Raw genomic sequence first — 23,861 nt, 5'->3', positions numbered from 1 at the left:
AAAATGCTGCAAAAGGGACTTTCTGAAGGTGGCAGCGGAGACTTGCTCCTTGAGGAGGATTTCTTAAGAAACAAGATCTTGGTTCTGACAAAGCACAATGACAGGAATCCAGGATGCTGCAGCAAAGCTGCTCCCCACCTTGCTGAAAAGGGAGGGAATGGGGGAAAACAAGCACAATAAAAGGCCCCGGTTTTACAAAGCCCAGCTGGTTTTTAGGGCTCTTAATGAGCCCAAAAGTTTTTTTGCCTTCCCCCCCCCCTCCAGCAGATAATGCCATTTTTAAGCCTCACAGCATAAAATTATGTATTTTTGTAGGTGAAATTGCTTGATTAATCATTAAGCTGTTGAATATTTTAAACAAACTAGACATCTGCTGTGAATGGTGAAAGCTGCACAGAAATAAGACTGCAGCTTTTAGATCTCCGTGCCAAAGGGAAGCTGGAAAGCAATTGCAACCACTAGCTGCACAGTGAAGAAAAATAAGAATAATAACAATAATATTAAAGGGGAAATAAAAAACAAGAACCAAGATTTGAGCATGGAAAAATAAGTAGATGATGTAGGAGCTTGTACTGCTCAGCCAGGGATGCTCATCACAGCTCTCACACTTAGTGTGATGTGTTCAACAGTGTCTTAGTCCAGGGAACCCCTTCGGACTTCTTTTGCTTTTTGGGGTCTCTTCTGCTTATTGTTTAAGCCAAGGCCTCTGCTAAAACCCAGAGCACCCTGGGATCACTTGTTTTTAATTATAGTCTCCTAATAAGAGTACTGACAAGGTCTCATCAACTTGGACTAGTCTTGGAAAACAAATTTTTTTTATTTTTCTTAACTGGGGGGGGGAATCCTTGGCTTTTTATAGGAAGATTTTTATCAAAGGGGGAAAAATTTAAATATGTTTATTTGGCACAAAGACCTAAGGTGTTGTGTGGGTTTCTCTTGGGTCCTTTTTTCTGTAGTGGTTTTTTTTTTTCAACTGTGAACTGGCTCTCAAACCCAACCAGAGACCTGGGGTGTCTCCAGGCTCTCCTGCAAGTGCTGATGATGGTTGGGACTGGGGGCTGTTTGATAGCCCCCTTCATAGCCTGAAGAGCCATGTCTGGCTCCCTTGACATGAGGAGAAGCAGGAGATGGCACAGGAACCTCCTTCCCTCCTCGGGTGTGCTTATGGCTGAGGAAACCTTGGTCTGGAACTCCATCTCCACCCAGGAGGGGACAATTCCCCTTCCGTAGCACCCGCCCTATCCAGCTGTGATGCTTAAGGAGCTCTTGGGTGCATCCCAAGGCCCTTCTGGCTCCCTCAGGGCACCTCTGATGCTGCCTTTGAGTTTCTGCTCAAAGCTCAGCTGATGAGGTTCACAAAGTCCCCGCGTTGCCTCGCGCTGCAACTAAGCCCTGAAGTTGGTATCAAATTTCCTCCAAATCCTGCAAAACAACCATATCAGCAAAATCTTCATGTGCACCTGATCCCTCCTGCCCCGATAACGTCCCTGCCGTGGAGCGGTGCCACCGTGGGTGCCCTGCAGCCTCCCCTTCCCTGAACAACCTGTCGCGGGAGGACGGATGGCCATGGGAGATGGGTGTCCCCAGCCCCAATCCCTGCTTCTCCTACAGGTGTTTGGGAACACACTGCCCCCCACAATACCTTATTTTCCCCTCTCCCTTTCCCCATCCAGCAGCAAATTGGATCCATTTGCTCCTCAGGCTGCAGGGTGGAGCTGAAACGACCGTCCTGACACATTTGCTTTCCTGCTTTACACTCGGCTGAGTTCCCCCACTTCACGCTGGGATTGAGCTGTGAGGCTTCACTTCCCTTCCATCCCCTGTTTTCCTGACTCTGCCAAGGCTTCACAGGGATCTCTGTCCCCATCCTGGCTGGGCTGTAGGTTTGCTCTGGTGTCTGTGAGCACCGGAAAATCACCCACCGAGTGGGGAAGATGCTGTCCCTGATCCAGCTCCCCACAGACACCAAGTTAAACCTATTTTCTGCAACACAAATTTTTGACAAGGGTCACACTGAGCAATGCGTGTTTTGGGAAGCTTTCTTGGTTTTTTCTTCCAATAATTGCTCCAGGACGTGATGTTCTTTCCCAAACAGAATTGCATTTACCCGGGAGAAAACACAGGCTCACCCTAATGTCATTTCAGGGTGTTTTCACTCTTGCTGCTCCTGATCTGAGGGTTCAACTGCTCTGTCTGGATTTATGAAAAGACAAGGTGATTTTATGATCAAAAATAACATTTGTGAGTAATTAAGTCTCATGCTTCAGGGCATAAACCATAACCTGCCAGTGGCCGGGATGGGACTCCCAGAGAACTGGAAATACTCTCTGACAATTAATTTTCACTCTATTCATGGGCTGGGAGGGATCAGAGGGGTGAAACAACCATAATTAATTTACAGCGATTATTTCCAACAGCTGGCAAGTGGCATAACTCACTGCAGAGAGGGCTGGGAGCTCAGAGAGAGATGAGGAGGAATATGAGGCCCCTCTTGTGCCAAACACCCCACACTGGCCCTTCCCTGTGAGCCCAGGTGAAGGTCTGTGCCCTCCCTGCTCAATGCTCCAAGGAATATGGGAGGGCACTGGGAGCTGCCTGGCCAGGGTCCACTTCTCTTGCACTAATTCTCCCGTCCTCTGGTGCCCAAGTGGGCTTTACCTGCAACTTGGCAGTGACCTGAACCTGGAAAACATCTCGGGAACAGCTTTGCCTGTGCTTTTTTGGGATGTCTGTCAGTGTGCAGGGAGGGGTCCCTGTTGGGCTCAGCAGCACAGCATTGGACTGTGGAGATACTGGGAATGCTCTGAATGGAAAAATGTGCCTTTTGGAAACAAAATCTTAATAGCTTTCTTCAAGATGCTTTTTTCTTCTTTTTCTTTTTTTTTTCTAAAAACCACTTTGGTCAACTCTATATATTTTAGGTAACCAGGAGCTGCCTCATATGGTAGAAAATACAGTTTTCTCCAAGGGCTGCTTGTGTGGCTGCAGCCTGGGAGCCACTCAGGAATGCTCCCCTGTCGTGGTTTGAGACATGAGGACATCCCCTCATCCACATATTCCCCAGGCATCGCTCTCCTTTTCCTGGTGTGCCTCCAAAGGGGTGTTTTTAAGTGGCATGTGTGGGTAGGCAGGTTCTGGCAAGGCACCCAGGGGTTATTTCACAGCTTCACCTCTGTAGGGGAAGGGCAGCTCCAGGTGGGAGGCAGTGAGTGCTGGGGCAAGGAGCCTTTTTGGGATGGGATGGGAAGCTCAGGGTGGGCTGGTGGGGTGGTTTGCTCGCTTGTGTGTCCTTCCCTTGCCGCCTCCCTCCCCCAGCCATCTGCAAGGGGCTCTTATTAAGGCAGAGACAGCAAAAGGGGAGAAAACCATCCTCGCTAACAAGCTGTTTGCTGTTTATGAGCAGGTAAAGGCAGAGCTGGAATGAATTATTAATAGGGTGGAAATGGGGTCCCTCCACAGATCTGCTGCTAATTCTGGCTCAGCTGAATGTCACTCCCTCCATCTCCTCCCCGGCCGTGGTTTGGGGGGATTGATTGCTCCTCCACTTCCTTCCCCTTCCTCCCGGATCGGAGGTTGTCCAAGCCCAAGGTCACCCCTTGCACGGGCGTTAGGACAGGCTTTGGCTGTGTGAGGGATTCGGGAGCGTGTGACTCAGCAGAACCGGCCCCGCGCGCGGCTCCGGCCGAGACACCGGGACACACACAGACACATTTTGCTTTTTGCCTCTTGCCTTTGGCCTGAAGCAGATCCTCACTCACTGAGCAGCGCCGCTCGTTCCAGGCTCTCGGGCTCCCTTGGGCCCGTCTCTCCGCCAGAGAAGAGATTCAAGCCCTACTCGTGGCTGCTCTTCCCCTTCCCCCCTCCAGCCTGCTCTGAATTCGAGAAGCATCTCGTTCGTATTTCATCCTGGCTCAGAGCTGTGCCCTTCTCTGCACCAGCCCTGGGGAAACATCACCGTGCCAGACAGGGTGGGGTGGTGGCAGTTCAATGGCCTGTCTCCAGGTGGGGAAATTGAGGCAGGGAGGGATTTCAGGAGCAGGTCTGGGTTTGATCAGGAGCATTGAGGGCTCCACCTTTCTGAGGACTGGACTCCCCCAGGCATCTGCAGCTGGGCAAAGTAGTGGCTTCTTCACCCAATGTTGATCTGAGGGTCGAGACAAACCATGAGGGTTAAGGAAATCTCTACTCTCACCCCACACGGTCTCTGAAACTCTCCCGTGGTCTGTTAGTACTCCATGGAAAGGGTCTGAACTGCTCTTTGCACTGTAAATGACACAACCTTGGCAGGAGGCTGACATCCAGGCAGGAAGCCTTCACTCCACAAAAGGAGGATCCAGAGGGAGATGCTCCTTGTCACGCACAAGGGCTGATCCAAGTCACCTGTCCACCCTCACAGCGCAGCCGGCACCACCCGTGCATCGACACAAATCCCCTCACGCCCACTCTGGCTCAGCCAGAGACAGAAAATCTGGCTACACGATGAAATGTAACCTCCAGACTGAAATCAGCCCAGTCCATGGGTGACCTCTCCAAGAAGGGCCCCAAGCATGATGTTTGCAGAGTGACATCGGGGCAGCACTCCCATTCCCAAAGCCGGGATGGCCTGGCACCAGTTCAGCTGCTGCTGCTGGATCCACTGCCCAGCACCTCGTCCTGTGGGACGTGTGTGCAGCTCACTGGGGGCGGCACAAGGGTTAACGCCGCCCGGAAAATTCCACTCCTAAGCAGATAATCTCATCTGTGCCGGGGATCCACACACATCACCCGCAGCAGCCCGGCTTCCCATGGAATCATTTTTGAGCAGCTCTTTCTTTGTGAACTGCTAATCCCCCGGTGAGCTGCTCTGACCCCATCCCTCCTGGCGCCCTGGGCTCACCTCCACCCCCACCTCCCCGCCGGGGCTGCACCCCTGCGGCCACCCCGTGTTGCAGGGGGGATTGCAGGGTGACCCAGAGCCCGGGATCGGAGGCTGATGAACCAGACACCCCTCGGCCGGCAGCCGCGGGCACGCATTCAAAAACCCGGGCGTTTAATCCCATTGACTGCTTTTTAGCTTGTCTCCAAACTCGGACTTTCTGTACCCAAGAGTTGCAAGCTTTGGTCTGCCCAGGGCGCTTCCCTGAAGCTTGTTTACAAATTAAGCTGCTTGGATCCTGCCCTATCCCTTCTTTGCCAGATTATTAAGCCCTTGCATCTTGCTACAGAGATGTATTTGTGTCCGCAGACCCTACCAGCAGGAGCACAGCAGCAGCGACCTGTGTGCTGGGCTGCGAGTGCATTATTGATTCAGGACTAAGAAAATGCTTAGGAAGTAGGAAAAGTGTCCTGCTCTCTAAAAGCTTGTGCGCCTTGTAAGCTCAATACATGCAGCCTTTGCAGAGAGGCTCGCTACGCCGCTATTAATAATTTATTCTGCAAGAGAGGCCCTGATAGTTTGAATGGGGGAGGGCAGGACGTGGAGGTGGGAAGGGGAGGGAATGGAGGCTCTGCTGTGCTCCTCAAATGGAGGTGCATTTTTGAAGCCTTTCTGGGGGGAGCACAGTTGGGTAGTGGGTACCCCTGCACCCACCCCGGCCTCTGATCAGGGCTCCTGTGTCTGCTGCATCAAGCATTCTGACTTTGCTGTTGTAGCAAAGTATTTGGCTGCTTTATGCTCTACTTCAGAGGAACAATTCAGCAGGTACCTGTTGGAGGTTGGGACTGAGCTGTGGTCAGCCCAAAATGTGTCTTGGCTGTCCTTGAGGGCAGGACAGCAATTTTTTCCTTTGAGAGAGCTCCCCAAACCCCCTGAATGGCAGCACTGTGGAGCTGAAGCAGCTGACTCAGCCAGCAGATGGGGAGTTACAAACCCTTTAGCTGGGATTAGAACCAGCTGAATCTGTGCTAGTTGTCCCTTTGTGATATTCCCCCTGAAAGGGGCGTGGAGGTGTCCAGGCAGGACTGGTAACAGTGGTGGCAGCAGCATCCACGTGGAGCTCAGCACTGAGGGAGCAGAGATCCATTGCTTGTGCTGGAGTGTGCAGCAAAACGGGTGGTGGTTCTGGGATGTGGGTGTGTGGGCACTGGAACCCCCCGGCCCCGCTCATGGATGGACCCTGCTGTCCTCTCCAGCCCCCACCACTGCTCTAACACACACTGGTGTTTGCCTTCCATGTGACTTGGTGGAGGCTGGAGCTGTGGCACCGTGTGTGGAACTGCTCCACGGAGCAGAGTGGAGGGGGGGGCTGCTGCCTGAGTGGCTCCTGCAGGAATGTGAGCAAATGGGAGAGGTGGGAGCCAGCTGGGATGAGACCCAACCTGGTGGCTCTGCATCGCTGTGTGGCTGCACCCACTGAGCTCCTGGACAAGCAGCCCCCTCCAGTCCCCTCTTGCAGATGGAGCCTGCTCAGGGATGGCTGAGAAATGGAGAAATCCACCCTGGAGCCAAAAGGCACAGGTTTCCCTAAGCCTGCCCACGTGGAGCACAGACCAGATGTGCAGAGGCACCAGTGCCAAAGGCTGGAACAAGCACGGGTCAGGGCAGTGGAGCAGGGTGGGAGCAGGGTCAACACTGCAACATGTCCCCTCTGTGGGTGCTGGTGACCCTGCCTGAAAGATGGGGGGACTTGTGGGAACCTCATGGGACACGTCTGAGGCTGCAGAGGATGGCTTGTCTGCCTGGGGTGAAGGCTGGAAGTCCAAACTGCTGTTTGTCAGGGCTTTGAAGGCATAACCTTCTCCCCAAAGACACCTCCAGAATGGTCACCCAGCAGTGCTGTGTGATTTGGGGAGGAAAAAGCCTCTTTGGTGCTTTCCAGCACAGAAACCTGCGTTCTGTGTAGAACCGCCCAAGTGACACCAGGGCACGTTCAGCAGCACAGCTGAGTGCCCAGGGAGCTGGGCAACTTCAAGAGGGTGGCAGCAGTGGTGCTCACCCCATCTTGGTGGAGAACAGCCCACGTGCATAACAACTCTGGCAAGTCACAACTCTGGCAAGTCCCTGCTGAGGGCATCGGGATTGTTCGCGTGGGGCAACGGGCAGGGTGGTGGGGCTGGGTCAGCCAATGCCCCACGTCCCAAAAACCTGAGCATAAAAAGGTGACTTGGGGTCTGAAAGTAAGGTTAGAACTGGACTTTCACCTAGAGAAACCAGAGCGTGGTAGGAGAGCACTCCTTCCCACTCTGGCAGGATTTTCTCTAGGGAGGATTCCTTTTCAAGTTTAACGGAAAATCATATTTATGCTATAGAACACAATATAGATTTTAGAATCAATAAATAGGAAGGATTGCCCTGAACAGCTCTGGCTTCAAAAGTTGCTTATGGAAAACTGTGGTACCTGGAGTTGGTGTATGATATAAGGGCTGCTGTGAGAGCTGCTCTTCCAGCTCTGGCCATACTCCTCAGCAAGTCTTGTGAGTTTGTTCTCTTCTGCTTTTCCCATCTGGACACTGTTCCCTTTGAAGAGTAAAGCTTTTCTTAAAGTAGTTTATTCTTCCTCATCTCCTTCAAGGTGGGGGTAAACTTTCTGCTCACTGTACCAATTAAATCTACTTGACAGTTTCATTTTTATCGCCGTGTCTTTTCCATCAGCAAGTGGAAATGATCCTTACTAGGGGAGCAGCATCCCACTTTACAACAAGATGAATCCCGAACTGAGCATTTAAGGAAATTGTTACAGACTGTGAGGGAAAATCCCGTCTGCTCAGCACTCTTTAATTTAAAGCTGAATTGTATCCTTTCATTTTTCTGTGAAGCTTTTGCTTTTGTACCACCCGGATCCTGCCGCACTCCGGAGTAGCCTCGGTGGTAGGAGAGCAGCAGTGTGTAATTTGCTGAGCTGCTAATAATGTACAACCCAAGGGTCTGGCCCCAAGGGCAAGGAGCCACTGATCCTGACTTCAAACAGTGTCCTCTGCAGCAACCCTGATGCTGAGAAGTGATTAAGGGTGGCAAGAGAACCAAAAGGCTCCAGCTCTCTCTCCCACGCTCGAAAGCAATGCCACAATGGGGTGCAAGGCGTGGATTAGGGAAACCTGCATCCGGATGGAAATGGCAGCAGTTGCCTTTTCCAGCCTCTCCCCAAAGGAAAGGGGAGCATTTTCCAGGTGTTAATTTAACGTACTGCAGGGTTCAGAGGGAAGGGGGGCTGTTAGCACTTTGCAGATGTGAAAAGAAAGATGTGTCTTTCCGTCCCCACAACCCTGCCCGAGATGTCGTGGGTCATTTGACAGCACAGAGTGAGTTTCTTGTGCTGCTGAATTTTGGTTTAAAGGCAAAGTAGTGATCGTCCCCAGTGCCATGTAGGTCCCACAATGAAGGGCAAAGGGGAGCTCCAACTCCCAGCCCGCTGCTGTGGCCGAGGATGGGTTTGCAACCAGTAGTGGTAGTGCTGATTTATTCAAGGAGGAGGCAGAACATCTGCTTTTCTTGGAAAGGATTTTCCATTTGACTTGTATATGGGCTCTGCTTAGCCCAAAGGATGTCCTTGGACCCTGGGGCAGTCAAAAGGCTGAGGATACCTCGTGCTTTGCCCCCTGGTTCAGTCTGAAACAAGGTGCAGGGGGCAGCACAGGCACCTCCAGTGGGCTGGGGAAGGGCTGTGCGTCTCTGCTCAAGGCACCAGAAAGTCCACAGCATTCATTCTTTGATCACTAGATCATGCTGCATCTTGAAAAATGCTTCTGGAAGAGCACTTCTGAAGCAACTCCTTTTTCCTTCTTACTTTAAAAACTTTGGCTTCACTTTTAACCATCCCCAAACTCGCAATCCTTTTTCTGCACCTAAACAGGTGTATGAAAATATGGTTGGTTAGAGTTGTATGAGATGGGCTAAGAATGTAGGGAAAAGGGTTTCTGTGCCCAAAGGTTTGTCTGCTTTTTCCAACTTTAGCACTCAGTCTAGTAAGAGAAATAGTTCTTTAGTACAAGCCTTATAACCACATGTCATTCAGAAAAGTTTAGCTAAGAATTAAACTAAACATCCAATTTGGCTGCATGTGTAATGAATAAATAAAGCCTTTTCCTTTCAAGTACCCATGCCAAAGTCAACAAGCTCTATTAGCTGATGAAACAATGCTGACGCCAAATAAAAATACCCCTGACCCATCAATATGGGCTAAGAGCTCGGCCCTGCATCAAAGAGGTTTGTCAGAACAAGAAATACTGTCTCGACACCTCTGGGGGGAAAACAAAGGCCCCCATTCCTGCAGCAAACTGGGCTCCCTGTGCTGCTGGTGCAGGGAGCTCTCACTGGGATGTCAAGGAGCAGCAAAACCATTCCATGGGGACTGTCTGCTATGGACACCTCTCCTTGCTTTTGCTTAGAATGATTTGGAAACCTTCCGAACTGCAAACCTATTTGGAGCTGGGATTAGGGCTTTGGTGTTTGCTTGCTCCCCACTGCACACCCTGTGTGTGAACTCCCCACAAAACCAGAGGATTTTTTATCCTGTGTGCAAAACGCTGACGCTTCAAAGTGCAATCCTCCAAGGTCCCTGCTTGGCAGCAAAGAGGAGCTCAGAGTATCAACACCTGGGAGCACCCTGCCAGCTGGGCCATCCTCCCTCTCCTCCCCAGGAGAGTGGGAAGGTGAAGGAACACTCCATCTCCCCTCTGCCCCATGCAGACTGTGCAGCTTTGCCATTCCCCAGCCGTGCTTATCCTGCAAACCCCTCTCCTTTGAAATCCACGTTCGGCTGCTCCGTGCCATGCCCTGCATGTGATCTTTGAAGTCTTGCCCCTCCCTCGACATCCTTGGCTAAAAGATCTGTTCCCTATTAGTCTTCAGTCACGCTTTTAGACTCATTCAGGCTTTTATTTACTTATCCATCTGTCTTCCTGTTCCCACCACTCCCCCTGTCCTGCCAGGAGGGAAAGTACAATTCATTTTTCAGGTGACCCTGCCAGGAAGGCATTGACATGAATAGGAGCAGGTTCAGAAACTGTGGAAAAAGCAAAACCCTTGACTTCAATAAGCAGCAAACCACTTCCCAACCAGAAGAAAGCAGCCAGATGTGACTAGAATTGCTACAAAACAGAAAAGACTGTCCTCCAAATAATTTCTGCCATCCCCTGACGCCTCCTTGTGCAGAACTCTCTGTGAGCACTGCTCAGAGTTGTTGCAGGGCACTGTGTGATCCTGTGGGCTGTGTGATGCCTCCTGGTGCTGGTACAGCCTCGCAGGACACACTCACTGTCTGACAGGGTCCTGACTGTCACCAGGACTCTGCTCCTCTGCCTGCCCACAGCAGTGCCCTGCACAGGGACACGGTCCAGCTCCCTCCTGTCTGGCTGCTTTGAGCATGGAGGGGTGTTTGTGTGTCTTTAGTTTTGATTTCAGCTGTCTGAGCAGTGCAGGTGTCCTGCTGGGCTGCGCTTAATTCTGAGTAACGCGAGTTTAACTGCACGGACAGTACCCCGCTGCTTTGAAAGACACCTAAGAAAGCAATATAGTCACCGTAAGAACTTCTCTGCTGGAAAGCCAGGCTCCTGTGAGAACCCACCTGTTACAAAGAAATAATTAAAACCCGAAGAGGAAGGATAACAGGACACTGAAAGGCACCTGAGCAGGCTGGCAGCGAGGAGCTGCTCAGGGCGCGTGTGTGAGCTGCTCACCCTCCCCTCTCAGCCAGGGCCGGGGCTCGGAGGTTGTAACGATCGGTGGGCAGCGACATCGATTTTTGTCCGGCACTTCCTTAGTGCAGGGGGAGCAAAACTCGGCTCACATCCTCCGCGGGCTCCGCTCGCCTCCCCCTGCCTGTCAATAGGTGTCAAGTCACCACCCAGGACCGGCGGTAGAAGGGCCATTTCTTGCTGATTCCACTTTCTGCTGACCATAAGGGGATGCTCAGCAGTAAGTGGCCACATGTCATTCCCTGTGAAAATTTACCTTGATGGCCTCCCAGCCCACACCGCTCCAGTGCTAAGGCTGGATCTCTCCTGCAGCCACCTCCTGCTCTGTGCACTAAGCGCTGGGTGGGCTCTTTGCTCACCTCAGCAGGGCTGCTCTTCTTCTGCTTCGTTTTTATAACTCTTTAGTCCTCTGGAGAGGACAGTGCTGGTGTCAGAGAGGGGGGGAAAGGGCCATGAATACAGTGGAATTTCATGAGCCTATCCCAAAAATCTACAAAATTATATTGCAACATATCATTCCTGTTCTTAGCTTGATTCTTCATCAGGGAATTGCTCGGGGACATTGCTGTGAGCGCCTGTTTCTGTTTTGGAAAACAAAAGCTGGGCCAGGCTGGGGTGAGGCAGGGACAGGAAGGCAAATCCATGTTTTGCATTTGTGTAGCTCTCATTCACGGCTGTACACGGTGTTTGCAAGTGTTACAGCACATGGCAGGCGTACGCTACACGGAAATGCTGCCGGTGCCCAGAATAGAAAGATTTTAGCTCGGTATTGACTGAATCAAGAGATGTGGAGGGCTGATTGCAGTTTGTGTCTTTTGCTTCCTTGGAGGTCAGTGGAGCTGAAGTCTGGAGCATCCTTAACCAGAAAGGGTTTGCAAAGAGCTGCAGTGACTGTAGTGCAAAGCACTTTGGTGTTCTCCTTTTAATCCTTCTGCTGCCAGTCAGATAAATGGAAATACAGACCCACCCATCAATAGTTAACGGTTTTATTTGCAACCTTGGACTTAATCTTTCTTTTCAAACGATCTTTTAAAAGGTAAAGCTGCTACTTATCTGGAATTAGTGGAAATGTCTTCCCTGGTACTAATGAGACCCCTTAGGCTGGAGGGGACTGGGTAACTACTGGCAGCATGTCCTGATGGTCATAAATGTTTGGGGTCCCTTGGTATCAAAGCAGCATTTTTCTCTTGGATTTTCAAGAGGTGCCCTGAGCTGGTTGGGCCCAGGGTATTTCCTAGGTGGCAAACTGAGGCACAGGGTACACAAGCCTGGATAGCATTGGCAATAGAAAGTGGGACTCTGTACTGATTTAGAGGGAGAACTCCCCTCCTCATTATAGGTAATGAAAGAATAACATACTCTTTTAGAATAACTCTTTTAGAATACCTCCTTGTCCAGTGCTCACCACAATGGAAACCCTGTCAGCATGGGCTGGCTTGGTCCCTGTCCCTTAATTGTGTGCTTGGACCACTCCTGGGGGACATTTGAGAGGGGGCATTACTGTTTTGCTCTTTGCTTTGACCCCTGAATTCTTTAACAATGTAAGGCCTTGTGAATTATAAATCAAATGCTCCTGCTGAGCTTTGTGGTGCACGGAATGAAATGTGATGATTAATATTTAAGAGAAAATAAGTTAAAGATTTTAACTACAAGGGCAAATGTCTGTCCACAGAGTCTTTTCATGGGGAGGTTAGAGGAGAGGGAGAACCACATTTTCAGATATTTCAGTGAAATTTATGGCTGTCAGGCCAACTGCCAGAGCTGTCAGTGTGCAGGGGCCACACTGGCCCTCACCGACCTGCCTTTCACTCTTACTCAGAGATAATGTACCCAGCTCTCCCGTGCTGGAGCAGCCCTTTGGGGTGGGACTGGTGAGCACACCCCATATGCTTTAGCAAGCAGAGGGATGTGCTTGGAGCAGCTCGGGTTGAGTGCTCACTGGGGGCAGAGCTTTTCCAAAACCCAGACCTTACCCAGGACTTGTTCAGCCCTCCCCAGCTCCCCCTTGCCCTCCCCTCCACCATCCCTGCTGTAGGACTGACTTCTCCTTGGCACAGCACTGGGATGGGCAGGATGCCTTCCCCTACTTAGCAGACCAGGAGATTGAGAGCTCCAGGCAGCATCCACTGTGGCCACTCTGAACCAAAATGTCCTTACAATGGCACATTGGCAGGATGCTGCCTCTGGCCACCAGCAGAGCCTGTTATAACCCATCAGATAAGGAGGGAAACACTTACATGGGTGCAGAACCTCTCGGGTGGGTCCCCACAAGTGATTCCTGCCGGATCCACCCGGACCGTCACATAATCCTTCATCCGCATGGCCTTGGGCTGGCAAGCGTAAAACTCCCATGAGGGGCCATCGTCCGTGGTCACCCAGGACTTGCAAATGTCATACTGTCCCATGGCCAAGGGGACACAGTGCAAGAGGAGAGCAACCAGGTGGAGCATGGCAGCTGCGGCCAAGCGCGGGGTCCCTGGGTGAGGGCAGTGCCGGGAGTCCCGAGGAAGGCAGCTACTGGGCTAGGGGTTGCTCTCAGGATCAGCATGGAAACTCCTCATCTAAAAATGATCCAGTCGAAGGAGACCCAGATGGTAACAGGGATGATCCCACTCTGCCCGCTGTGTCTGGATGTGGAAAGTTCCTCTCGGCACAGAAGCCAACTTTGCAATTCACTTGATTGGGAAAGTTTTGGCCAGAGTTGCTGATCAGTGGTCAAAAGTCTTCCTTAACCTCATTTTCCCCCCCCTTTTATTGTACGAAAGGTCTTCCAAATCAGCATGAAAATATCTAGAGGTGACTCCAGTCAATCAATAGAAAGATCAAGTTCTGAGCTGCTGATGAAATTTGATAGGAGTAAATTGGAGAGGCCGTGAGATGGTGCTGGATCAGGTTTTCCTCAACCTTCTTGTCTGCTGCAAATGCGTCGCTGGGGAAGTGCCTTAAACTGTGTCTGCCTTAATTACTAGGGAGTTTGAACATTAACATATAAAATGAATAGAGCATCTGGTCATCAGTACAACTCTGACAAGAGAGATCCTTTGGAGCTAAAATTCCCTTTTCCCAAAGGATGGTTGCGTCAACATGAACAGGTCAGGTGTCAAGATCCGTGGTGGTCCCAGCAGGACCAGCTGGGTGGTCACTGGGTTGACAGGAGCAGTGCTGGTCTCTGCTGCTCCTGCCGTGTCCTGTGGTGGTGGTGAGGCACTCGCAGGCGAGGATTTGTCCAACTCTGCCTTTTGGCAACCGAGCATCAAGTTCCCAAAGCCTTCAGCTGCAATCCATGTGGCTACCTGAGGTCTCCTCTCCCTTTCATGGTCAGGGCAAAGGGACAGCTCATCAGCAGGTGGCACCTGCAAGAAATCGAAAGACAAATTGGGCGGGAGCAAGGGGGGACAGTCAGAGCAACAAGACTTGTAAGAACAGGGGTCCCCAAGGAGGCAGAATCCTCAGCTGGGCTTCCCAAGCCACCAGACAGGTTTTTGTACCAGGGAGATATACAACTTTAATAAAAACCAATCCATAGCAAGATGCTTATGGCTTTTCTGCTGTCTGAGAGAAGGGAAGGAGCACTGCCCCATTTAAGGTATCTGCTTTGTAACAGCAGCTGGTCAACAGGAGCTCTAATGGGTCTTCAAATAATATCAAGAAGGAGGTATAGGTCATTAGAAGATGGAGAATATGCAGACACAGAGCAGGGATAGACAGACAAATTGATAGTCTTAAAAAAGCTAAGCAAATAAATAAGACAGCTGGGGAGACAGATACATTGTCCAGCATCCCCACATATGATTTATCTGAACAATAACATTTAATAAAAAACAATTTAAAGTCCTAATAACATTTAGGTTCACCTAATACAAAGAGCAATGACCTTCCCAGTATTCATTTCAGGTTAGAACAACATTTCTGCAATTTTGTTGTCTTTCCAGTAGAGCTATAAAAACTGTAAGTAATTACAAAACAAAATGACAAAGACCTGAAGGAGAAAAAAAAACATCAAACCCTCTCTCAGCAATAGATTCAGGAGGAAGATCTCATCTGAGAAGGCGGGAGGCACCTATCCAGAACAGAAATTTAGCTCGGGATAATTCCCTTTCTACTTGTTTCCCCAACTTTTCTTCCACAATTTAAGAATGTCTACTTCAACAGCACGTTTAGCATCTGCTTTCTCGTAAAGCTCAGCTGCTAAAGCTCAGAAACTCCAGGTTAACAGATGCATTGATCCATGTTCAGGGGCTTCACCCCGCCGTGCTACCATCTCCCTTTCTCCCCTTTTTGGTCGAAGGATTGCTGATTGAGATGAATGAGTTCAGAAAAGAGAAGCTGTCTCTCATGCTTCATTGCCAGCTCTCAACGAACAGCCTATTATAGCTGCGTTGGACCTGAATAAACTCCCAGAAAAAGAATAGACTGGCTGCTATTTTTACATTATGAGTAAATGTAGTAAAAATAATAAGCCGGTGTGACACAGTGTTTATAAGTCCTACTTGCATCAGAGCTGTCTTTTCAGTTATAACAAGTCGGTTCCTAATTATTACATCAAACTGGTCACTGCCAAGTGCCTGATAACAGCAGAAAGTGTGAGACTGGTGTAGAAAACAAGCAGGGTAGTTTTAATGAGGACTCCAGTGCTGTTAAGTTTATGGATCTATTTTCATAGCCTCGACAATTATATTTTGCACTTGAATGGCTGTCAGGGAAAAACTCGGGTAGAAAGGATCTATAATATCTATTAGTGTCTTGTTATGCTGGCTAAATGTCATAGATTCCCAGGGAAATAAAAACTTGCTGGGAAAAAATGTATTTACTCTCAATCCACCAGCCAGGGGAGCGGATCTGGGGAGAAGTCTGAGGTGCAACACTTTGCCAGTCCAGTCCCTCTGCAGAAATAGTTGGAGTGTTGCTCTGAAATGAGCCAACATACTGCAAACGGGGCAGAGAGGCTCCCTGAATTAAAGGTTTCACCCTGCTTGATTTGGTTTGATTCTTAGAAAATAAATCTTCACCTGATATTATTAAGAAACTGCAGTTCATGGGAACAAATAGAATCAATGCTCTTTGTTCTCTTTGAAGAGTACTCAGCACTCGCTGGGGACTGATAGCCGGAGTATTAGAAACACAAAATTAGATTGTGTCTTGACTTAGCTGGCTCCGGTTTTTTTCTTATTATTGGATTAACACCCTATTGAAATAAAGGGACAACGCTGAGCAACAACCGAGCTGCTCTGGAATTAAGAGCAGAAAGTAAACTCAATGAAGGAGTTTTTAATTTTCTCTCAGAAGTGTTGCTTTCCCCACGCACCCTCCGCTCTCCCCCCGCGCTCACGGAGCGGCAGTTCTTCTCCTCTTTCCCACGCTGATCATCCCTTCCCCGCGCCCCTAACAGCGAAGCCGGGGAGCCCCCGCGGGGTGCCGGGACCCTGAACCCCGCGACAACGCTGCGCGGCTCAAAGCTCCCAGCAGAAAAACCCGTAAATCCCACTCGCATCCCGCCGCTCTCCCTGATGGATTCGCGGTTCCCGGCAAAACCCGATGCCGCTCCCCCCCTCCCGCCCCATCCTCCCCGGTTTCTTTTGCACCAAAGGACTTTGGGGGGCGGTTGCAAGGGCTGGAGCGGGAATCGGCGGGGCGAGGGGAGCCCCCCGGGCTTCCCAAACTCCGAAGTGGGAAAATAAACCCCATCCCGCGGCGGGGAGATGGGGATGTTCCGGGGAGGGCGACGCAGAGCGGGACACCCCAGGAAAGCCTGGGAACAACTTGGGAGGTGCGGAGGACACGCGGGGTTTGGGGATGGAGCAGATGCCGGCGCTGCCCGCCCCCCCTCCGCCTCCCTTTCTCCCCCTTTTCCCCCCATCCCCGGGGCTCGGCGCTGCGGGTCCTTACCGGGAGGGAGCTCTGCGGTGCGGGGCTCCCGGCGGAGCAACTTCGGGGCCGGGGGGAACCCCAAACACACCCCCCAGCCCTGCCCAGCTAAGCCCAGCCCAGCGCGGCGGGCAGGCGCTGCGCCGCCGGCCCCCAAGGGCAGATGGCCGGGGGAGCTTTGTGCAATCCCGGCTCCCCTCGCAAGTTAATGCCGAGGCTGAAATCCCTTTTGCTCTCACTTTCAATCACAATCGGAGCTTTTATCTCCGTGCCTGATCCCGGCTGCGTAACTTCCTCTGTGCAGCTTTAGCACACACCATCCCACCGGCGGCAATGGGCTTCTTAAAGGTGCAGGAGGAAATGCAGGGCGGGGGGGAGGAGGAGGAGGGAGGGAAAACCACCCGAGGAAGAGGAGGATGCGAGCGGGAGCCTTCGGCTCCGGCGGCCCCGCGGCTCCCGGCGCAGCATCCGCGCCGTCCCGCTGCCCTCCGCTTGGATAACGGCAGCCGGGAATGCCGCTCCTCGGGGCTCCTCTGTTATTTTTTTCCTTTAAGAGCTTTAAAAAAAAAAAAAAAAAAAAAAAAATTAAAATCATGAGATCATGTTTGCTCGAGGGGGAAAAAAAAAAAAAATCTCCAGTCACGAGGGTTTCCCCACACGTGTAAGTCCTCGCATGGTGTGCCCTGAATATTTTGGGGAGGCTTCTGCTGGCGAAGATGCTGTAAATGAGGCTGCGTGTGTGTGTGTTGGGGGAAGAGGGGGTGGTTGGAATTAATAGGATAAACAAAGCAGGAACTCGGAGATGGGGAAATCAGATGGCTGGGAAATGCTTGATAATGGTGGGAATGTGCTTTGGGATTTAACCAAACCGGGTTTTTCTTTGGTAAGATGGGGGAATTAAGATGCAGGGCTGCAAAGTGTGACAGCACCTTCTAGCATGGGGCTGGAGAAGGGATTGCTTAGGTCAACTCTGTTGAGTCCCTGCTGAGGGGCAGAGGAGGCTCCAGCTCTGGACAAGGCAGATAAAGCTTTGGCAGGTAAAGGTCCAAGTTTTCCCTGCACAGGGCAGCGGCTGGAGACCGGATTCCAAAGCAACAACAGGTTTTTGTCTGCCACAGGCAGGAGGGAATGGGGAAGAGTTGCAGCAAATGTTTAATTTTAGACCATTTGCATTCTTTTACCCTGTCGCATTTTGCAAATAATTAATGCTGTGTGTAGTGTTGTTCTGGATGAAATGGATAAATGTCAGTTCATTTATGGGGAGGAAAACCAAAGAATCCCCACTGCCTCCTATGTACATGACCACCAAAAAAAATAACTGCTCCCTCCTAACCAAGAATTCAATAATTCCTAAGCCAGAAAATGCATTGTCCAGCTTGTATGTGGTTTGAACCTCATTGACTCAGTATTTTGTTACATGATTTCCTTTGGCCCATTGCTCTGAGGTCTCTATGTGGCTTCTCCCATCTAAGAGTCCCTGGAAAACGCACAATCCATCCTTTGACAAGACAGAGGTGATTTAGAGCTCTTCTGGGAAACGTTTCCCATATTCTGGAGCATAAGTGAGATTTATGAAATGCTGGCATTGTGTCTTGACTGTGGCCCAGCCTAAATGTGACGCTGATGCACAGGGTGGGCTTTGTCTGCAAGGATGTCTTTGATTCTGGCTCAACTTTCCACTCCTCTGGTGAGAACACAGTCTGATACTTTCTACATACTAACTTCTTCTGTAAACACTCACTTTACAGCAGCAGTATAACTTAAGTGAGAAGCACTGGCTGGGAATCCAGGGCTGGCTAATATTCCTGGATTTCACTTTGTGCCTTTAGGTCTGCTCGGTAGTAATGACTCCCCTGGAAATTCCCCACGTCTCACTTATTACTTCTTTATTAGTTATTATGGTACCGTAACAGGATAAAAAGGAGTTGGTATTTCATTTTCATTCCCTCTAATAGCCACGGCAAAGACCAAGTGGTGTGCTGATTATTGACATCAGAGTTAAGTGATATGCACGCATCATTAGGTTTCAATTGGAAAGAATAACAGCACAGTGTGAGTCGTCACACTTCTAAACTCCATGGCATTTAAGGAAAAACCAAAGTCGTTTTTCTCAGCCCAGCGAGCTCAAAAGATCAGAAGCTGGCAATAATGCTTGTATAGACACAGGTAAAAGGCGCTAGCTCCAGGCAAAGCACCAGAATTAACTAATGAGCGTAACACCCTGGGGAGGCTGGCGGCAGCTGTGGGGCTTGTCCAAGGTTACACAGCGATTCAGGAGATCCAGGAGCAGGCTTGGAGGATGGGAAATCACCCAGCTCCTGGCTTAAACAGCCAGGTCTGGCTCCGAGGGTCCTGATGGTGGGAAGGAAAGAGATGCTCTGTGGCACGCACAGGCACGGGAGCCCAAAGCAAGCAGCTGCCGGCGGTGCTGCTGCCACAGGCAGGAGGGAATGGGGAAGAGTTGCAGCAAATGTTTGATTTTAGACCATTTGCATTCTTTTACCCTGACGGATTTTGCAAATACCTAATGCTGGGTGTAGTTTTCTTCTGGGTGAAATTTCTGCGAGGAGCAGAACAGATGTGATTTTCCTCGAGGGGACAGCTCTGCCCCCTCCCGAGCGCTCCCTCCTCGCACGGGGAGAGCGCGCGGTTGGAAATCAATGGGTCTGCACCGAGATTTAATTACTCCAGCGTAGGCAGGGGTGGAGAATAAGGCCCTTAATATTTAATACAGCCTCTACTCTCAAAGGGATCCCCAGGGCTCAAGGGCCAAATGTAAAGCCATTATAAGCAGGTGTAATTCTATTGACATATGCGGGCTCGCACCTGTTTATACCGGGGCTATATTTGGCTCCCTAAATCTAAATGGCAAATGGTGCTTTTGACATGCGCGGAAGAAAGAGGGAAGTGTTTTCCCAACTTGGGATGATAGAGAATATACTGAGACAACAGAAGGGAAACGTGGCACCTCGCAGTCCCTGTTCACGGTGGCGAGGCACTCGCTAACACTTGAGCTGAGTTGAGCCCGTGGAGAGTGATCTGAGGTTACTGCCAGAATAATAACCAGGCTTATAAAGGATCTTTCATTTGGGGATACATATTGCTGTATCACCTATAATAGCAATACATTCTTTTTATGGTCCTTATCTAGCAATGTGCGGCCAAGGATGTCAAAGTGCCTCCTGCAAGTGAGTAAGCATTTTATTAGGTGGAAACACACGGCCTGGAATTGTGCTCCAAGCCCAGGAGCAGGAGAGAGACCCCTTTGGGAGGGAGGGTCTCGGGTGATACTTGACAAGCACAGCTCAGTCCAACCCCCTGTTCCAGCAGTGACTCTCTCCAGCCCGCCAGGACCTCTGGGGAGAAGTTTTCGAGGAAAAGGGAGGAAATTACTGTAGGTGGTTTTGTTTGGGATGTTACGGATGGCAGAGGCAAAGGCTGCTTGAACCCTGTGCTTATCAGGGGGGATTTGTCTCGTCTCACCACCCTTGTACTGCCCTTTTGTTCTTAGCAAGCTGAACATTAAAAAAGCTCCCAGCTTGACCAGGACGGGAAAGTTTGTGCTTCCCAGTTTCTTGTGCTTGGTGCAGAGGCAAAATCACGGACTTTTAAAAAGGCAGAGAGGCAAAATGTTTTGTAGTTAGGAGAAATGCTGGAAAACCCACACAAAGCCTTGAGAAACTGAGCCACAGCCAGCTCTGGCTCACACAGGCCAGGAGCGTGGGTGGGGGACATTTATTTTCTTGCCCTCCCTTCACACTCTGCTCTGGCCTCGGGGCCAGACTCTCGGGCGCTGCCCGTGCCCTGCGCACACAGACCTGGTGAGCAGGAGAGGGAAGAGCCGAATGCTTCAGTCCCTGGAGTACTCCACATTTTTCTTCCTTTGTGAAAGCTACTGGGGAAATGGCAGAGAGCATCTGCTCTGGGAGGGGAGGCTTCCCCAGCTCCCTCCTCCTGCACAAGACCTCGGATGCATTTTGTGCAGCTCAGCCGGTTTCGCAGGGCCCTGAGTGGATGTTGCCCTCCCTGATTAGATAACCAAAGGAGCAGTGACTGTACTCTCTAGAGAGAAGATGCTGTCTCTTCCCTGCCAGAAGGACAGCTGGAGGGAGGGTGGGATTTTCAGCATGCAAGCACTTAGCCAGATCAAGGAAATGGGATGCAAAGCATTTTAGGCTAAGAAAGGTTGTTGTGCAGGGAAACATGAGGCTGCTGTTCTGTTCGGGAGATAACGCTTCTCAAAACGCTCCTGCGTGCCAAACTGCAAGCCTTGACTACAGCAGGTCATTGCCTCTTTAAGGAAAACAAGCATGACAAGTCAGAAAAAAACCCCATCACTGTCTCTGCTGAAAAACTTTGATCATTTAAATATTATTGATGCACATTAACCCCAGCAGAGATGGGCTGGGTGATGGGAAGCGCTTCACCTTGACACTGCAAAAATATGTTGCTTTCTGTTGCCTTGTCTTTTGTTTCATATATCAAATCAGAGCTTAGCCAAGTGAATCAGCTCAAGGAAGCATTTAGGATGTATTTGATTTTTTGGGAAGGTAGAGCTTTCCTCATCTTTACCAGCCGTGGGGGTGTAAGCGTGGATAAAAACAGGAGGACTGTTTAAAGGAGGGATCTATAATTAACAACCCCTCAGAAGGGGAACTTTCCTTTTAACTTACTATTAAAATGGAAGTGTTTGGAGAATATACAGTTTTGGCTCTGGGGATCTCCTCTGTATATTTGACAGAGCCCTGTGAATTCCTCTAATCCCTGCCTTGGAGTGTGTCTGTGCTTTCAAATCAACTCCTGTCGCCCCACAGAGGGCTCACCTCAATGCCTGGATGGATTCCCATGGGAAGCCCCAGCGTTGCCCCCCCAGCCCTGATCAGGGAGGGCGTGGATGGGAGAGGAGCTCCCTTCCCAGGGCAGGGCTGTGTCTCCCCAGCCCTGTGCTTCCACAGACGCTTTTTAACCTGAGGAAGGAATGTGTCACTTCTAATGGAGCTGACAGCAGCAGGGAGGGTTTTTGGGGTAGTGGTTGAAGAACACACTTGTAACGAGTGAAGTAATTGAATAAATGCTGACAATTTGATGTGGAAAATGCATAATCAGCTCGCTGTGGAAGGTTGACTTGTTCTTTTTTCTCTCTTCCCTTAGCACTGGGATAAACACTTATCCTCTTCCAAGCAGGTGATGTGTTCAGCAGCACAGAACCAGGAGACCTGGGCACATGCTCCCTCCCAGGCACACGTGTCCCCATCACCAAATAATTGACCTAGTTATGCTACTGTGCTATTAGTAAATACATATATAATAAATCTCAACACTTAACTTCTTCTTGAGTCACATGCTGGTTGAACCCTCCCTTCAGTTGTTCACTGGCTCCAGCCCAGACACAGTCCCTGTGTTCCTGTGCCTGTTTCAGGGAGAAAGGTGCCAGTCCCTGGGTGGTGACAAATGAGGCCACACCAAGTAGCACCAAGAGCTGATCATGCAGGAATAACTCACATTCTAACTGGCTTTTCAGATCCCAAGTACAGCTAATAAATTGTGGAGGTAGACAGTGGAGCTGACGTATTCCAGTGCAGTGTCTTTCCCTATCCAACCATCATCTCAGCTTTATGCAGATGGAAATGGAGTGAATTTCTTGTCATCAAGCCCCCAGTTTTAGTGTGACAATGGGAACAGCATCATCTGTGTCATGTATGTTGGAAGCAATGAATAGAGAGCTGAGCTCACTAATCTATTTGCATATTGAAGATATGGAAAAAACCTCTCTTCTTGCTTACTCTGCTGCCTACTCAAATCTCTGTGAATCAAGGAGGAGATATGGACCCTCTTTGTACTTCAGATCTTAGTGCCCTTGAATAAAATAATTGCTCAGTCCAGCCTTCTGGGGTGAGTGTGAGACTCAGAACTAACCACAGTGACAGGAGCTCTCCATATTTGCAGGCTGGTGGACGAGAGGCAGTTCCTGGATTAAAAACGCTCATCAAGGTGGGTACTTTGACTTTATGTCATCAGGACACCTTCTCCACTCCACATCCGAATCAGCACTTGCATATCTGGGGCAGGGAGGCTTGACCTGCCAACTGTTAAATAAATCACAGCATACTCCCCCCAAACCATTAGCATGGAACAGCACACATCCACGGGAGAGACGAGCTAAGGACACGGCGCTGCACAGGAACAATGAGCCATAGGAGCCTTTTCCTTTTGGATAGAGTTGAAAGAGTTGTTTATCACAGGAAAAGTGAAATAGCAGCACAGAGCAGTTCATCCATATCCAATGGAGGCACTGGGCTATGACTCCATAGCCGAGGCTGAGCTCAAGTTTGGACTTGGCTCTCCCAAGCCAACTCTGGATTACCTTCTTTTTCACTTGAACAGCTAGTTTTCCTCCAGGTTACAGCTTACTTAAGCAGTAGAAGTTAGATCCAGATCAGGCTTTAAGGACTGGCATTTACATGTTGTTTTTTTTTCTTGTGCTTCTGGTATTAATTTCATATGCAGTGGAAAAGTAATATCCTGTCTGTCACTAGAGAGGAAGGTGCGTGCGTGCGTGTATACACACAGTCACTGCTGACTGTTGGGCTTTTTCACTCAAATTTAGTTTTTGGGAAAATTTCTGAATTAAAATGAAAATGGGCTGCAGAAGCGACGGATGTGAAATGCCAATAAGGCCAAAGCATGAGGTGTTTTCTCTTGTTTTCGTAACTCGTGGTCTTTGTGTGTAAGAGTGTATTGCATGGCAACTGCATTCACACTTCCCTTTAATAAAAGATCCAAGCAGATGGACCCACTATTAACGTGTATCCCCCAGATTTGCATATTTCATATTCATGCCAACATGGCACCGAGCACACATGGGATGAACAAGGCTGATATAAACACAGTTGCACCAGATTAATGCAGTGATCAAAGAGTATTGTCCCAGCATCCCCCTTAGGAATCCACTTTAATATTAGTTATTAATATTGTTAAACTCCTACCGGAGTCAAATTAAGGTCTTCCAAATACAGTCGGACAGGGCTCTTAGGTACTACAAGTTGATGAATATGTTATGATTCCTGAGAGAGAGGGCTAAGAAACAGCATTTGCATCTGAGCTGTGAGGAACCCAGTGCTGGAAATATGCAGACCTCGAGCTTTGGTCCAGCGTGCTGTGTAATTAGGACTCGCTTGAAATTCAGATCTTATCCAAGATCTGTATCTGGGTTTCTCAGAATTCAAGTGCAATCGCATCTAGTCAGAAGGCAAGCCTATCTGTAATATCTCATCAAATATTAGGCATTACAAAGTGGTATTCTGGAGCCCAAAATATATTTGATCGCATTGTTCCAGTCCATTAATCAAACACTGTGCTGTACATACTAATAGGATCAAACATTA

The 23,861-nt window shown here is 49.8% G+C and overlaps 1 protein-coding gene across 1 annotated transcript in view; it reads right to left on the bottom strand.

Annotated features, from left to right (window-relative positions):
- NTNG2 (netrin G2) overlaps positions 1–16,929 on the bottom strand; it is a 48,092-nt gene extending 31,163 nt beyond the window's left edge. Inside the window, 2 exon segments of the mRNA XM_039388293.1 lie at positions 12,849–13,964; positions 16,498–16,929. Coding sequence (XP_039244227.1) covers positions 12,849–13,061 — 213 coding nt within the window. The 5' untranslated portion in view covers positions 13,062–13,964; positions 16,498–16,929.
- Between the last annotated feature and the right edge of the window lie 6,932 nt (positions 16,930–23,861).

Source organism: Pipra filicauda, unplaced genomic scaffold (assembly GCF_003945595.2).
Source record: "Pipra filicauda isolate LSUMZ 115617 unplaced genomic scaffold, ASM394559v2 scaffold121_size3267253_pilon, whole genome shotgun sequence".
In the NCBI taxonomy this organism is placed as follows: Eukaryota; Metazoa; Chordata; class Aves; order Passeriformes; family Pipridae; genus Pipra; species Pipra filicauda.
The sequence above is the reverse complement of the archived record's forward strand: the minus strand, read 5'-3'. Positions and strand labels throughout refer to the sequence as shown.